At 39.5% G+C, this 15,963-nt stretch overlaps 2 protein-coding genes across 3 annotated transcripts; one reads left to right on the top strand and one right to left on the bottom strand.

Annotated features, from left to right (window-relative positions):
• Positions 1-346: 346 nt before the first annotated feature.
• TMPRSS12 (transmembrane (C-terminal) protease, serine 12) lies at positions 347-4,484 on the top strand (the record flags this gene model as incomplete). The annotated part of the gene is made up of 4 exons (XM_010287139.1): positions 347-545; positions 2,013-2,284; positions 3,056-3,198; positions 4,248-4,484. Coding segments are annotated over 4 exons (851 nt in total), but the record flags the coding sequence as incomplete, so codon positions are not given.
• Positions 4,485-7,663: 3,179 nt separating this feature from the next.
• On the bottom strand, positions 7,664-15,597 carry ATF1 (activating transcription factor 1). 2 transcript variants are annotated; one of them, XM_010287137.1, is made up of 7 exons: positions 15,487-15,597; positions 13,408-13,536; positions 11,514-11,614; positions 9,814-9,944; positions 8,784-8,963; positions 8,523-8,682; positions 7,664-8,149 (listed from the first exon to the last, which is right to left on the bottom strand). In XM_010287137.1, exons 1-7 carry the CDS (start codon positions 15,595-15,597, stop codon positions 8,005-8,007), a joined length of 957 nt encoding a protein of 318 aa, XP_010285439.1. In that variant the 3' UTR covers positions 7,664-8,004. The 2 variants fall into 2 exon arrangements, with proteins under 2 accessions (XP_010285439.1, XP_010285440.1); XM_010287138.1 differs by lacking the exon at positions 13,408-13,536.
• Between the last annotated feature and the right edge of the window lie 366 nt (positions 15,598-15,963).

Here is a 15,963-nt window from a genome sequence, read left to right as displayed (position 1 = left end):
CGGCCAGTGGTGTCCCAGGGCTTCACACACAACACACACAAACTCCATCTACACCTAAATCAGATTAATTCATAAAGCAGCAGCGACTGGAACCTGCTCAGCCTCAATGTACACCGTAAATCCACACGCAAGAAATAGGCACGTACCTGGCTGAAATACACCCATTTCCTACAACTTCAGAAAACAGCCCCGGGATCTCCAGCTGCAAACATCAAACATTCCACAGCAAGTAACACTGTAAATTAATGACAAACAACCAAACAACCCATCCCCAAAAATGCTGCTAGTGCACCAAAAACTCGTTTTTCGGTTAGAACGATACAACCAACTCCGTTCTGTTTTGCAGAGTGCGGACGACGGCCGCTCATAGACAGGATCTCGGGATCCCGCATCGTGGGTGGACGCGACGCTCCGAGCGGAGCGTGGCCGTGGTCCGTTAGCCTCCAGGTTCGCAAAGCTGCTGTACAATTTGCGCACGTTTGCGGTGGAGTTTTAATTAATGAGAACTCGGTACTTAGCGCTGGCCACTGCGTTACAGCAAAGAAGTATGTATTCATGCTAAGTAAGGCAGTGTATGTTCTTTCTCTCCATGCTATCAGCAGAGCGCCCGTCTCTCTCAACACGAGGCAAATCGACGGGACTCGCACGGCCGAGCGCTCAGTGCAGACCCGAGCTGTGCCCCTCCTGTCCACCGACACGCCGCGGTCCAAAGACTGTCCCCTTTGCCACCTTTGCTGTAAGGGCTGCGTGGTGACAGCCGCCAGCCCAGCACGTGAAGTTACATCTTTATAAGTCAACATGAAGAAGTCGTGGATGTGCACTTCTGGCTTGGCCCAGAACAACCTTTATTAAGGTTATTTTTAATAAAGGGTTGGTTGTTTTTGATCTAGGTGACATTTTTGTTAGGTTGGGGGCTTTTTTTTTTTTCCCCATGGAGCTCCAATTTTTCTGATTAATAGATTTTTCGAAATTAGTAAAGCTCACTATAAAAAGAAAATGTTGCAATACTTAGATTAGAAACATTACAATTCATAAGTTTAAACAGTATTTCTATTTTTTCCTGTTTAACTGACCTAAGGATTTGTCACTTAACTATTTTTATGGTTAAAACACTCCTCGGAACAGGCATTTTAATTGTTCTTGCAGCAATTCTGCTGCATTTCAGCTATCTGATCACTGTTGTCTTTTCTGTAGTCTTGAACACAGTTGCAAAATCTGCACGCTACTTGATGCAAGTTCGCATGGACTGTGTTGACATCACCATGACCTGAGGGAAACGGAACTGTAAAAATCTCTGAACTTTGGAATTCTATCATTTATCAGGCCTTTGTTGGATCAGCTTGTTTCTTTAAATGCACTGTTACACGCATTAATTTAAAGAAGCATTATATTGCAAATAATCAATTCAGTTTTTATCTTACACTCTGGAGAATTTTGGAGGTTAATTTGAATTTCACAGCCTGATCTTTGCTCATCACAGACCAAATTCAATTCCCACTTAATATCAGTAAAGATTTTTTCCAACATACTTGAATAGAAATTAGGTCTGAACGACTCTGGCCCTATTTCTAAATTTAATATTAAGTTGATATTCATTATTTGTAACTTCTAGTTAATGGATTTCCCAAATCTAGGTACAAGCACAGTCTTTATAAGCATTGTGGGTATAAGCCTACTTCTTTCCTGCAAAATAAATCCATGTTTTTATCTTTTTCAAAAGAATATCTCTCGGGAGGCCTCTGCTGACATGGGGTGAGAAGCAAAATCTGAGTGTCAGCTTAAATCATTAATCCGAATTTGCCTTAACAGCCATAGCCAGCATTAGGCAAACTGAGTGTTCAAAACAGAATGGTAATTAGCCAAATTTGTTCCAGAAAATATTTACTACAGAATTTTCAGTGCGTATTCCTAAAGATGCATAAGCCAACAATAAAACAATCAGTTAAAACAATGCCAGCAAGAAACATATTTACTTCAACATAATTGTAAAAAATCTGTGAATTCTCTCTTAGGGACCCATACTCCTGGAGAGCTGTTTTGGGCTTGCATAACCTTTGGAACTATGGCGAACACACAGCAAAAAGAAATATTAGAAGCATCACTGTGCACCCAGAATTCAAGAGAGAAACATTTGAAAATGATATTGCATTATTTGAACTTGACTCCGCAGTACGCTACAGTGACTATATTCAGCCCATCTGCTTACCTCCTGCACACCTTTACCTGTACATTGACAATGAAACAGAATGCTTTATTAGCGGCTGGGGACGTACAGCAGAAAAAGGTGAAAATTTGCTTATGCTATTGATCAGGTTATAAGCTACGTAACTAATACCAGGCTCTAGTCCCTCAAGCTCACTGAGGGAGAACTGAATTGGTTCAGGTTATAGTCTAATCACACAAGGTCATTAAATCCTGCAACTGAGTATCTGCTTTCAGTGTTTTTTCCACTGAGAGCAGATTAGATCTACACAGATGTAACCAAAGGCATAAACTTTCTAGCCTTTCTTCCAAGTATAATATGAAAAAATGAAAATACTAGCCTGACTTTCAGATTCATGGTACAGCTACTCAGAGTTGTCTAATAGAAATAGCTTTTTTATTGAAAAGCAACAATTCTGATGCCGTGCATTGTGAACTCATGTATTTTACAAATGGCTGCACTCCCTCAAATTCTGTCTTTAATCACAATGAGCCCAAGCTTGATAGGATGTCAGTTGGTGGTGTGCGTCTTTCCTGCGTGGAAATGTCAAGGACAGCTGGGGATCGTACAAGCTTATTTAATAAGTCACCTCTGACAGTTTGAACAAGGCTAGCGAGCAGTATTGTTATCATTGATGTTTCTTCAGAATGAAGAACTGCAAAAACTACATCAAATCCAATCCGACTGAAGTTTAAATCCATTAGAAGTAGGCATAATCTATGTTACGTGCATGTCTAAACATGTACAGAAAGATGCTTAAGCTAGCTAAAGAGGAAAAAAAGAGCACAGCAAGAATTGCTACAGCCAATGGCATAAATATTTTACCTTTCTTTACGCTGTCTTCCATTAAAGGTAAAACTTCATCTGTGTTAAGAGAAGCACAAGTAGAAATCATTCCTTCCAGCATCTGTAACGGTTCTGATGCCTATGGAGGTCTGGTTAACAGCAACATGATTTGTGCTGGCTCTCGATCAGGAGGCATCGATACCTGTCAGGTAAGAATGAACATCGTGCCCAACCTGCCACTACGGAAACCCCCAAGCCCGAGTCTCAGGGGCATCATGATGACCATCATTTGTAGCATAATTAATTAAAATGGCAGAAATACTAAACAGAAAACATGTCAAACTGCAAAAGAAGCATCACAGAGAGGTGAGGCGGTGTCTAAAGAGAAAACCCACCTCAAAAACCTACACAAAGAATTCAGTGATACTCAGAAGAAGAGTAAGTTAACAAAGTGAAAGGATAGAGTGCAAACATAATTTATGCAACACTTGCCACAAAGATGTCAATAAATGATATACTACACAAACATACGTACGGATACGCACATGTATCGCTGTACGCATGTAGTGTGTGTGAAGCACACAGGCATCTTGCCTGTTTTTGTGCTTTTGAAAGGGAACAGCAGCATTGGAAAGTGATATAGTCCAGTGATACGGAAAGATTTTTATTTCAGTGCTGAACAATCAGCATGTCTTTCTCAGAAAAGTCAGTTCTCGGGTCAAAAGCACTAGCATGCAAAAGCTGGGGCAGTGGTTGCAATATGGAGGCATTTATAATTAAAACCCTTAACATATTCATAAGTACGTTGTCTGATAGATCCCTGCTTTCCTCAGCAGTTTTCCTTTAAGTAGGTGATATGGCAAAGATTCAGGGTTGTGTATTCATTACCGTATTTCTCAGTACTTACGCATTGTGTGGACAATATATTCTCATATTAAGTGATGAGAAAGCTTAGGGAGACAAGCCTCAGAATGAAAAGGTGTGGAAAGAAAAACAACAACAGAACTTTAGTTAAAGACACTGAAACTGATGTAGGCATGGAATTCTAGTCAAGGTAGTATCACCCAGCGTCACGAAATTTTATCTTGTCTGTGCACTACTATCCATGTATTAGTGTCACTATTACTTAGTGTAGTCCAGTTAACTTAGCCAATTCAAAAAAGTTTAAAAAAGTAAGTGGACGCATTACTGACTTAATTCTACATTAACTCCTGGAAGAGAATGTATGTTACTAGGTTTTTATGTTGTTTATTTATAGGGAGACAGCGGTGGACCTCTAGCGTGCTACCACCCTAGTACCAACAAATACTACCTCGTAGGGATCGCTAGCTTTGGAGTTGGCTGTGGCCGACCAGAATTTCCCGGGATCTATGTCCGTTTATCTCAATACAGAAGATGGATAAAATCTGAACTTCTGTTGGGTAACAAGGCTGCGAATCCCGTGAGCATTACACTCACCGTCTTTCTGACTGTGATGCGTATAGTGCTTGTGTAGACTTCCCGTTGTGTCAGCATTGTAGAGGTTTGCTCTGCCTGTTAAAATTGTGAAGAGAGCGAACTCTTGTTTCAGAATAAATCTAAGAGCCAAAGGAAAGACACTTATTTTTTAGAAGTCATGTTTGCAATTGTATTACGTTTTTTTGTTTTCTGCCTTTTGCTATTCATACTAACAGCAGAGGAAATGATAACAGCCTTGACCCGAGTAATGAAATGTTACCAGCTGAAAATACCTTTTTCTCTACCCTATTTCTGTGCCTTCCCTGCTATCAGAAGCTTAAGTACTACTTAGGAATATTACCACGGTTTTGTAGATGGCAGAGATACTCCCTCTGCCGGGTGAATGCTAGCACAGCACAAAATATTTTTAGTTAGCAGTGGCTCAGCTTACTGAAAACTAAAAAGCAAAAAAAATGGCAGAAAGATACAAGGTATTCTCTACTAATTATTTTTAGTGATGACTAAAATTTATGCACAAATGATTTAGTACTCTGACTGCTGAAAGGACACATCAGATAAAAGGTCTCTGGGTGCCGTTTCATAGACTAAATATTTATTCTTGGCCACTGTAAAAGACCTGATACCGCACAGTGCGTGCACATTTGGTCAGAACCACTGCAGTACTATGTTAATTAAAAATAAATAAGGAACATCAGAATTATATTTTGGCGACTTTATTTACCAAGGTCAAAATTTGCAACCATCTAAGTGTTTCGACAAATATTTACAATTCATATAAAGCATGTACTTTTGTTTGGAAATAACCAGCAGAACAGTATTCGGTACTATATCTCTTACTCTCAGGATATAGATTTTATTCTCTTACAATCTAGATTTTGAAGTAAATCCAAAATAAGTACTTCATGATAAGTGATTACTTAAAGAGCAAACTCATGTTACTGTTCAATATTTCCATGATGAAAAATAAGCTGCTCTTTCCAGAACACTATTTTAAGAGGATAAAAATTTACTAACGTTATTTCTGGCAGCACTACATTTGTTTCACTTGCTGAATACAGAAAGAATTGGCCACCATTTTTTTTTACAGTCTTAACACTTGATAGCTTTTTTTATTATTATTCCGTATTACAAAAGAAGGTAAAGGAACAACAGCACACAGTGAGGATCAAAACACCATACAGAGGAGTTACCAAATTAGTTTCAGTACTGTAGGTCAAACCCTCTTAAACAAATGCCAAACAGCGAACACACACCTGATGGGAGACAGAGCGAAAAGGTCCAATTCTGGGAGGTGCTAAGCACGTTCCAAGGTGTTCGTTTTTCCTGAAATTCCCCTAACAGAAACAGGCGGCACCGAACACCTCTTTTGCAGCAGTTCCCTAATGTAATGGCTTTCTCAACCTTGCTTATTATTTCTGATGTGCAACGAAAGCGCTCTTTTTTGACATGCTTGAGAACACAAATGTATACTCCAGTTTGGCCTAAAGGAAACATCGTGGATCACATCCGTAACCATCATATATTGAGAAACTTGAGAAGAAAAGGTATTTTTATAGCCTACTAACAGTGTGATTGTGGAATGCAGTCTTTCTCATACCGTTTGCAAAGAGCTCCGCTTGCTAAGAAGTCCTTTAATTCAAAAATGAGTAAAATAAAAAATACTGACTGACCATATGATAAGCGTTACACATCTAGGGAGTGAGTACATCTTTTAATTTCATTCAGATCTGAGCTAGCACAACACACACACGTAGCTCTAACACCTTTTTAATAGCATAGTCCATAGTGCAATTCCCGCTGACATAACTGGAAGCAGGATTCAATCCTAACTATGGAAAATAGTGTATTTATTACTCATGCAATAAGCACTGCATACACATTTTTCTATTTCACAGAATCACAGGATCACAGAATGGTCGGGGTTGGACGGGACCTCTGGGGGTCACCTCGTCCAACCCCCCTGCTCAAGCGGGGTCACCTAGAGCAGGCTGCCCAGGACCACGTCCAGACGGCTTTTGAGTATCTCCAAGAATGGAGATTCCACACCCAAAAGACTCCTGATCATGTCAAACGTTTAATTTTCACCTGAAACAAATTAAAATCATACAAACTAGAATCTCTGATAGCAATCAGTCTAATGTGCAGATATTATTATCAACTGTGGGGAATAAAAAGCCCTGCTTTTTTTTTTTCTTTTTTCCCAATACTCTTTAGGATCCATTTTTTTGCAAGTTGCCTACAGACATACAAAATTAATTCAAATATCTCCTACACCAAAGAGGATCTCATTTGACTTTGTACTATCCATAAAAATATATGCTTGAAAATCTGGTTCACAAAATATTTCATTTGTTTACTAAAATGAAATATATAAACTGTCAAAATACGTATATAAACTCAATTTCAGAATTTGTAAAGATCACAATTTAGCTACAAAATATACCAACCATCTACCTGTTTTCAATAGAATATTTTCTTACAAAGATACCATTACTTTGCAAAATATCGCCTACCTTACAAAATTAGTCCGGAAATTTTGCACTACTTTCAGCATATAAACCATATATTAGAACCTCATTAACCCTTTGGTATATATCTTCAATTTTTTCCTTTATCGTTCTTCTTCTATTTGGTTTAAATGTTCCAAAGCGCAGTAGAATCTCCAGACAGAATAAGCAATGCATGTTTAATTGTATATATAATCAGCACACAATTTACTTTTCAATTATAGACGTTTATCATGCCCAGCAGCTAAGAACAAACTATCGTGAAATCATTCTTCAGAACCTTTTGTTCACCACTACTCATTCTACCACACCGTACTTTGAAGTAATTGGATGTGTTGAATTCTCTTAAGAAAAGTCAACACCTTATTTCATGTGCCTCCGACATTTTCAGGACTAGGCCTCTCACTGCCTTCTGCAGATCCTTTCCAAATTTGATAAACACAGCAAACACTGTAAAAAACCCCAACTTTTAAAACTGTCAGCTGAGAAAGAGTAAACATAATTTATAACTCTAGCAAAGTATTAGCTTTTCTTTATCATCTGCACCTGTAAATAACAACTTACAGGTTAAAATAAAAATATTTACATACAAATAACTGAAAGAAAAAGTAAGGATTGAAAAAGAGTAAGAAATCAAAACATATACTGGTTATAAATGTTACTAGTAATGTCAACTATGGCAAGGATTCCATTTCATCCACATTTTAACTGTAACCAAATATTGCCTCCATTACAAGAGGTATTTGTAGAAATTTTCAAAGAAATTCTAATCACCTGCCTCGTAAAACGTGACTGTCCTTTTATTGTAGATGCAATCTTGACTTTATAAAGTTTCCAGTTGTGCCAGCAGGAATTTTGGTGAGGTTTTCTTGTTTCCTTTTTTGTACTTTGTCACCAACATGTTGTAAATAAAATCTATATAGTCTTTAAGTTGTGAAATCTAGGTAGAAAAGTTTCATTTTTGACCTTTCATCTAGTTTAAAAAATTCAGTATAAAAAAAAATTCTCCTCTGAAATTTAAACAGTCCACAAAAGTTTTACCTTCTTTCCTTACACACTTTTATGACAGTAAAGATCTTTCAAAGTTTTTAGCTCTTCAATTAGAGTTTTGTTCTGATTTTCCAGGACCGCAACTCGATTTTCCAGACATTTAACATACTCCTTTTTCTTTCTACGGCATTCTCGAGCAGCTTCTCTGGAACAGACAAGCAGAAGTAGTTTTTTATTTTAGGTTTGAGATGTGTCTATTTTATGAATGTTATGATTCTGACCAATATGAGAGAGCTGGCACAGCAATCATGAACAAAACAACCGGAAAAGTACACAAGGATAGGTGGAGAGCGTGAAATTTAGCAGTATCTGGTAAGACCCATGGTAGTCAATCCGCAGGGATTTTCCCCAAACCGTGTGAGACAGAACTTTCTAATATTTTTAGTCGCTGGATGCAGCATACCATACTGACGGCACAACCAGTAAAGTTAGCTCGCAAGACTCATAACTTATCCTTTGAAGATGCATTTCAGGACATTAAACTAACAAATCAAAGCAGCCCACATGCACTTACATACCTGTTCTTCATCAGTCTTATTTCTCGTTTCAACTGCGGATCATCTGTCTTACTTGTCTGTGATGTCAGAGTGACAGGCGATGTCATCACCACAGTCTGAGGAAGGGACGTGGTAGTCGGTGTGGTGCGGATCTGGTAAGTCTGCATGTCTCCTGACGCAGCTGTTGCGATAATAGCGTAAGACACCAAAACGTGGCAGCGTTAGAAAGTGACGCTCGCGGCAGCGATGGGACTTCTAACTGTTTGCAGAAGGCGTACTCACTCTGCACTACCACCTGGTTGCTGGGCACGAGTATCTGCTGACCGTCCGATGTTTGCGCGTACTGCAGTATTGTCGTCCCAGGCTGCGTGCCACCAGCGTTCGCCATCGTTAGCGTCTGCAGACCCTGCACGCCATCCGTACCCGGGCTGGCCAGCTGTAATCCGTTTGCAGCGATGGCAACTTAAAGAAAAAGGAAGACGCACAGACCTATTTGTCGCTGTGCATTATAACATACAGACAGAGGTAAATCTGTAGGCTGTTTCCACTGCTGAGAAATACTGCCAGTTTTGAAAGGCTTTTTTCGTCCCTGTTTTGCAACCAGCCGATCGTGCTGCTGGGTTCTTGCTTGGACGTGCTGGGTGTGAGAGGTGTCGGTACTGGGGGGAGCGGCAGGGGTGGCCTCTGTGCGAAGAGGTCTGGGACTGCCCCGTGCCGGACACCAGCTCCACGCGGACCCACGCTGGCGGCCCCTCTGGGGAAACGTACATACGGGCAAAAATCCAGACAGGCGAAGGAGTGTGAGTGTGGGGAAGTGAGAAACAGCAGCACGAACACCCAGCTCGGAGAACAAGGATGGAGAGGAGGGGGCTGCTTTTTGGTGTGCAAGCACAGTGAATAACGGGGTGATAAAAATTGAAGGAACAAATAGGTTTTTTTTTTGCTACCTCCCTGGCACCACAGGAACACCTTTTGGGGTGGCCCTAAGATATGTATAATGGCATCTTCACTGATTTTGCATTTTGGTCTAAATCCAACACTAGAAGACTGCTATGTGTTTCATAACAACATCCTTTGAATGTCTTGTCTTAATGTGCAAAAATTAAGATAATGAAGGTTTGAGTTTATCTAGAGCCTTTAGATACCAGTCTATTTCCATGTAATAACAATACTAACTTTCCCGACCGTTATACAAATAACCAAACCTTTTGAGTTTCATCTTAGTCAAATATATAACAAAAAGAAAACCTGTATTTTGAGGCAAGTTGAATAAGAAATGTGTCCAGTTCGGCACATATTTTGTATAACGTACTGTACTGTCCAGTGCTTGTCTGGTAGATAGGCGTGGGAACGGACATAGAAGTAACAGTAGAGACACCAGGACTCTCCTCATCTCCTTTTCTATCGCGTGTGTCTTCAGAAGAAAGATCTTTCAAAATTTTTCTATAAAAAGAGTTTCTTTATCAGCTCTAATACTAGGAAAAAATTACAAATCACTGCAACAACAGTTACAAACTACTATCCTATTTTGTATTACAAACACTAACCTTTTGATGTACAACAGTTTTTTTGACTTAAGGATATTTTGTATGAGATGACTGCCTCAGACCTTCTGTAATTACATTTCTGTAGTTTATATAGTCTAGTTTCTTATTAAAATATTTGAATCATTTTATGAGCTAAGAGCAATTCAAGTCAGCTACTGATTTACAAAGTGTGTGTACGTGCAAATCAGCACAAATTCCAGATTTTCAATCATTATCCTCTAAAAGCCTTAGGTGTTTGGACTGGTAAGCTTGCAATGAAAACCTGCACCATTTACAGTAGATTTCAGTAATTTCCAGAAAAACGGTGTGCTGACAACTAGCACCGCAGCTGCATGATTTCATTTCAGTAAAAGCTGCATCAGAGTTTCCACCATAAACATTTTCCAGGGATATATAACTGGCCTATTAAGAGATTTTTCTGATTTACAACTTGATCCTCTAACTCTCGCAAGAATAGGCTTTATATATCCAATGAAAACCAGTGTGCTCTGTCTGGTGTCAGAATAAACTAAAAAGGAGTAGATTACTACAGAAAAGTTCAAAAATTAGATCTTTTGCTCTTTCAGTACACGGTAAGACTTTACATATCTTATCTGCATTTAATTTAGCTCTTGCACAGCTTCTCAAACAACCCATGTCCTATGTAACAATACCCTATGAACACAGACACGTCTATTTAAAGAGCAGCCACGGGAAGCACAAATTTTATGCATCTTACCCCAGGCCTAATGATGAATTAGTGGCAGTTATATGGAGAGAAAAGCAGAACTGACAACTCCTCATCCCAAACCCGCACGGCTAAGCCGTTCTCCCATCCAGCTCTGCTCATAGCTCCTATTTTCCCATCCTGGCTACTGTAACTGAAGATCCAGAATTGCTCTTTTCCACCACCATTTTTGACTGCTTGCAAAATAGTAAAATCCCTCCTAAAATATTTGTTCTGGTGCGTAATTCAAGATGAGATAAAGCTGTAAGAAAGTACTAGGAAGAGTAGATAAAACATTCAAAACATGAAAAGCAGTGGCAGAAGTGGGAACAGTAGTGGCTGACAGGAGCATCAGGTAGGTTCATAAACTATCTTTTAAAATTTTCAGAACATTACTGTAAAAAACATTAAATTTTGTGTTGTTTCTAACATATTTATTTGCAAAGCTAGGATGTGGCATTTGACTACACTCCTCATTTCAGTAAAAGGATGCAACTGAGAAAACTTACAGCTGATAAAAGAGTTTTCCCTATACCACATCACGTCGAAGCTTATCTCCAGTTAGTCCAGTCAAAGTTTCCTTGTAGCAAACAATAGCTAACATGGCATCCTCAAAACGTTTACTGCGTGAACAGATCCAATGCATGTTTCAAGAGAAAGAAAACAACTCAGAGGCTGACAGACTATAGGAAGCTATTGAAAGAAGCTGCTATTTTGGTTTCAAATAAAAAAACAAAATATGTAACATATAGTACTTACCGGTACGATGGACGACGTGCTAAGATGCCTCGAGCTTTCTGTGAAGAGCCTATGCTATCTGATGAATCCTGAGAATCTTCACTCTCAGACAAAGAAGATACCTAAAAAACACATTCCATGTGGTTATCCAGTACAGGTCAGAAGAAATAGCCACAAAAGATTACGCATGTTAATTGCATATGAGCTAAAGCTGCACGAAAACTTACACAAATGCAGCTAATCACAAAGAGAAAGATAAAATGGTGGATTTCTAGTTTCCGTGCTATCTATTTCTAGCAATTATAAAAGACTGTTACGTTAGTAAGGTCATATGAAACAGACACCCCAGCCCCCAAAAAGACAGCTCAAGAGATTCACCCAAACTGTTTATCACATTAAAAGCTGAAAAAGGTCCACCATCTGACGCTAGCTGTTCCAGCTGGATTAAACCGCAGGATGAAATCAAATAATCAATCCAGAACGCTTAAAACAGCGGTGTGAAGAAATACAAATAGTATTATTTTCATAAAAATCATACAAGGCTAACTATCTTCTTAGCTGATGTAGTCTGAAAAGGTGAGCCACTCCCACACATAAATCTGTCTAAGGAGCTGGTGGGAAAGGAAGCGGGAACACCATTTATGTACAGAGGCAAACGTATAAAATCCTTGACATCTTTTACGTAGACGGAAGAACAGCGTATTTTGTTGGTCAGAATATAAGAGTCAAATGCAAATAATACTTAAGGCAGAAGCGTATCAGGGATAACTATGCAAAGTATTATCTATACTTTACTCTTTATTCCACTGTGTGGGCAAGTGTTACTTTTTCTCTGGTGCTCCTTATTAAATACAAGCTAACAAAGCATTTATTTGTGCTTATCTGTGTGCCAGCAACAAACAGGCAAGAAGAATGCATGCAGCTCTGGGAAAAGCCTTTCTCACACACCTGCTGCTACAGAGACAAAAAGAGCAACCAACTATCAATATTTTAAAAAAGCTGCTCATGTATTACTTTTTTTTCTCCTTTGAGCAACAAGGCCATAATGTTCATAAATTACAGGAAAAAAAAAGGAAGCTGACTGTGGGGAGCCTGCAAGTAGAACACGATGATAGGAAAGGGATCAGCGGAGACTCAAGTAACGACAAGCTACTAAAGCAGATGCTTAACTGTTTTCAGCAAAGAGAAATGTGTTTTCTTTTCCACGATCTGATGTTACAGGAACGACGATAGCTGAAAATGCATTATAGGTTTACTTTTCATGGTTTATCAATTTAATGTCGTATGAATAGATAAGCACAGTACAAAGGATCAGGGACAAGTTAGTGCTTTTTTAGCATAGTCCTTCCAGTCATTCGGCTGGAGTTACGCTTCACAGTGTAACTCCGATGCCACGCTGCCCAGAGGACAGCCAAGAACTGAATGAAGTAGTAACAGACTCAACTGTAAACTCCCCAAGGCACCTCTCTGAAGTGGCTTGTACAAAAATCACCTGGCACATGAGTAAGAGACACAAGCAGAATACTCAGGTACCACAGAAACCGAGTTACAGCGTACCCGAAGTGAGCAATCAACAGTTGATCACCATCACTCAGGTCTACCTTTTCCAAACACACAGTCGTCTTCGTTGGGTTATTCTATACTCTCCTTACTTGGGTATTAAAACACACTGACTGCACGTCTGCTACGAGCACCAGCTAAAGCGTTGTGGTTCTGTTGGGTTTTTTTTTTATAAAAGGAAGCAATGTCAAATAGTTTCATTTCAACTCCAAAGGCAACTTTAGCACTACAAATAATTTTAAGCCTAAATCACCATGCACTGTGGCAGAGTTAGCAGAGTCAGACAAGCCTTTACAAGTCTTTTCCCATATATAAACCAGGATTCTTGGTTATTTAACAGACATTCTGTAGTTACCTGCACTGTTTGCACCTGGGGCGAGTGGATTACAGAAGAGGACTGAGCTGTCTGAATGACTCCCTGGACCTGGACTTGTTCTCCAGGAAGCTGAACAACTGTCAGGGGAGCAGGACCTCTTAGAGACATCTACAACAAATCAAAGAATTGTTAACAAAAGTTACTTATTCCACCGTATTCAGAAAGTGTATATACATGTAGGAACACTAGTGGAGGACATGCATTAGCAGAAGCTTCTTTTAAGTCTAAGTCACAGAAGGGATCCTTTAAAGATGCACGTGTTTGAGATACGTATCTGCACACCAAAAAGGCTGAAACAGTTACTTATTTGACTTAGGTTAGGGGGAAAATCAAATATGCAGCATTATGTGCAAAAGATTAAAATGCTGCAACTTAAATACACACAGTTCTAAATGAACCACAATGACGCAGACTTCTGCAGAATCACAACGTTGAGACTAAGTGAGCCTGACCACTTTCCTGTAACTCCATCCACGTGCACAAAGCCCCGTATTTGTGGCGGTTCATTTTTTTAAGCTTTGATTGCATTTTAAGCGTGTCTTAGATAAGCAGAAATAAAAGTGCCTAATGAGAAGCCCTGACTCTCCCTAAAGTTAACAGGAGTTTAGTGCCCTACCTAAATCGAGATGAAATCGTCACGACTAGGGGCTTAGCACGGATCAGACTAACAATACTGAAGTACTGCAGAAGGCAGCGTGGATAACGTACTTTTATATTTGGCTTCCTTGGATTTTTTGTTTTAAGCAACCGGTATGAGGCTATGGTTCAAAGATTTCGCAGAGAAGAAATCGTAAGAGGTAAGTATAGCAAAAGCTGACCAGTCTACTTAGAAAGTTCAAGGCACACGGGCTGTATGAAAGACACCAGACCAGAAAGGAAACAAGGAGACAAGGTATGCAAGCTCTGGACAAGGAAGAAGAGCGAAGAGCAGATTTTTCCAAATAAAAATTACAGCATCTGTTCTTTCATGTTTTGAAACTATCGATTTCAATAAACGTTGTAGCTGAAATCTAGGTTTAATTGGCAAAAAGTTGATTACTACTGCTACCCCTATATAAAATACTTTTTACATTCTAACAGATTTGTATTTTTGATGTTGAACTTGCACGAGCCTTTGCAATTAAAAATTGATTCAAGTTATACACGTAGATGCACAGTAAATAACCAGTTTCCTCACCAAATTTCTTCACTGCTTTTATTAATCTGGAATATACGAAAAGATGAAGGGATCATTAAAACTCATACAGCTAACTTTTCATTTAATACTACTTTCATATCGTACATCATAATATTAAGTCACATTGGCAACCGTATATAAAAACGGATCAGAAAAACAGCCTGTAAACAAACAACAGGATGCTTGCTGATACTCTGTCCTGTCTTTGCCTCGTGCAGTTATCTAAATTTTGCATCAAAATCTACATCGCCTCCATAGGGTAAACACTGGACGAGCCGCGAAACTTCGTTGTTTCAAAGGACGGCTACGTGGGAGCAGACTTCACCCAGAAAGGGATGCTCTTTCAGATGCAAAAATTCAAGATAAAGCTTTGAAAGTGATGCTTCTTTGTAGTAAGTACATAATATTTCCAGCTTCATACATCTATTACATTAAATACATTCATGTTGGGCTAAGTGTTTCCCAAGTGCTGGGAAATCCAAGTGTTTCCATGGTGCTGAGCACCCAGGATTGCCGTTATGACAAAAGGAGCTGTAGATGCTTTTTCTGGGGGAAAAAAAAGAATTAGGTCCTCGATTCATTGCCAAGCAGCTCCTGTATGTCAGGCCGATGACAATTTCAAAGGATGTACAATCTAACAGAAACGCTCGCCCGCATTTTTGCATTGTACGAGCACGAAAATTAATGTTGGTCTTTCGAATACAAGCCATCTCATTAATTTTGTGTCATCCATCAACACACACGTACATTTTTCTCACCCTTCTTTTGTTTTTCTCTTCTCTGTGTGTTTCTAAAACCTCCAGAATTAATATAGTTTGTAGTACATTAAAAATGGCTCTTAACTACCTCAAACGTTTGCTGAGATTTGGCCCAGGCTTTACCTGTTGAGCAATATGAGAGAGCTGAGCTGCCTGTAGTGTTGTACCTTGTACAGCTGATGTTTGTGAAGGCGTCACTGAACTGTTACTGCTGCTCTTGTGCACCTCTTCCATAATCAACTACAAGAAAAGTAACGAGTTAAATTCAGTTAACGAGAAATCGCAACAGCAGATAGGTGCGCAACTTCCACTGATGCTTTATAGAATCTCAGCGCAAAACGCTTTTAGCCTTATTTAGACATTTTTCATTGGGTCTTTGTCCTCTTTTTCCCTTTCTGTTAGGGAATAGCACAGCATTCTTTGTCACTTCCCCTGCGATACCCCGAGCATCGTTACGCCTTCTCACGGGGCCTGGGAGCCCAGAGCTGCACGAAACCCCGTTTGGGAACGGGAGGCAAGTCCCGTTTCCCCCGACAACACCTGCAGTCCAGCGGCTGTCAGCACTGGCTCAGACCTACCCCATGCTGAAGTTTACTGTCA

This window comes from Phaethon lepturus, unplaced genomic scaffold (genome assembly GCF_000687285.1).
Source record: "Phaethon lepturus isolate BGI_N335 unplaced genomic scaffold, ASM68728v1 scaffold55465, whole genome shotgun sequence".
NCBI lineage: Eukaryota > Metazoa > Chordata > Aves > Phaethontiformes > Phaethontidae > Phaethon > Phaethon lepturus.
Note: the sequence above shows the minus strand (reverse complement) of the source record. Positions and strands in the feature narration are given on the sequence as shown.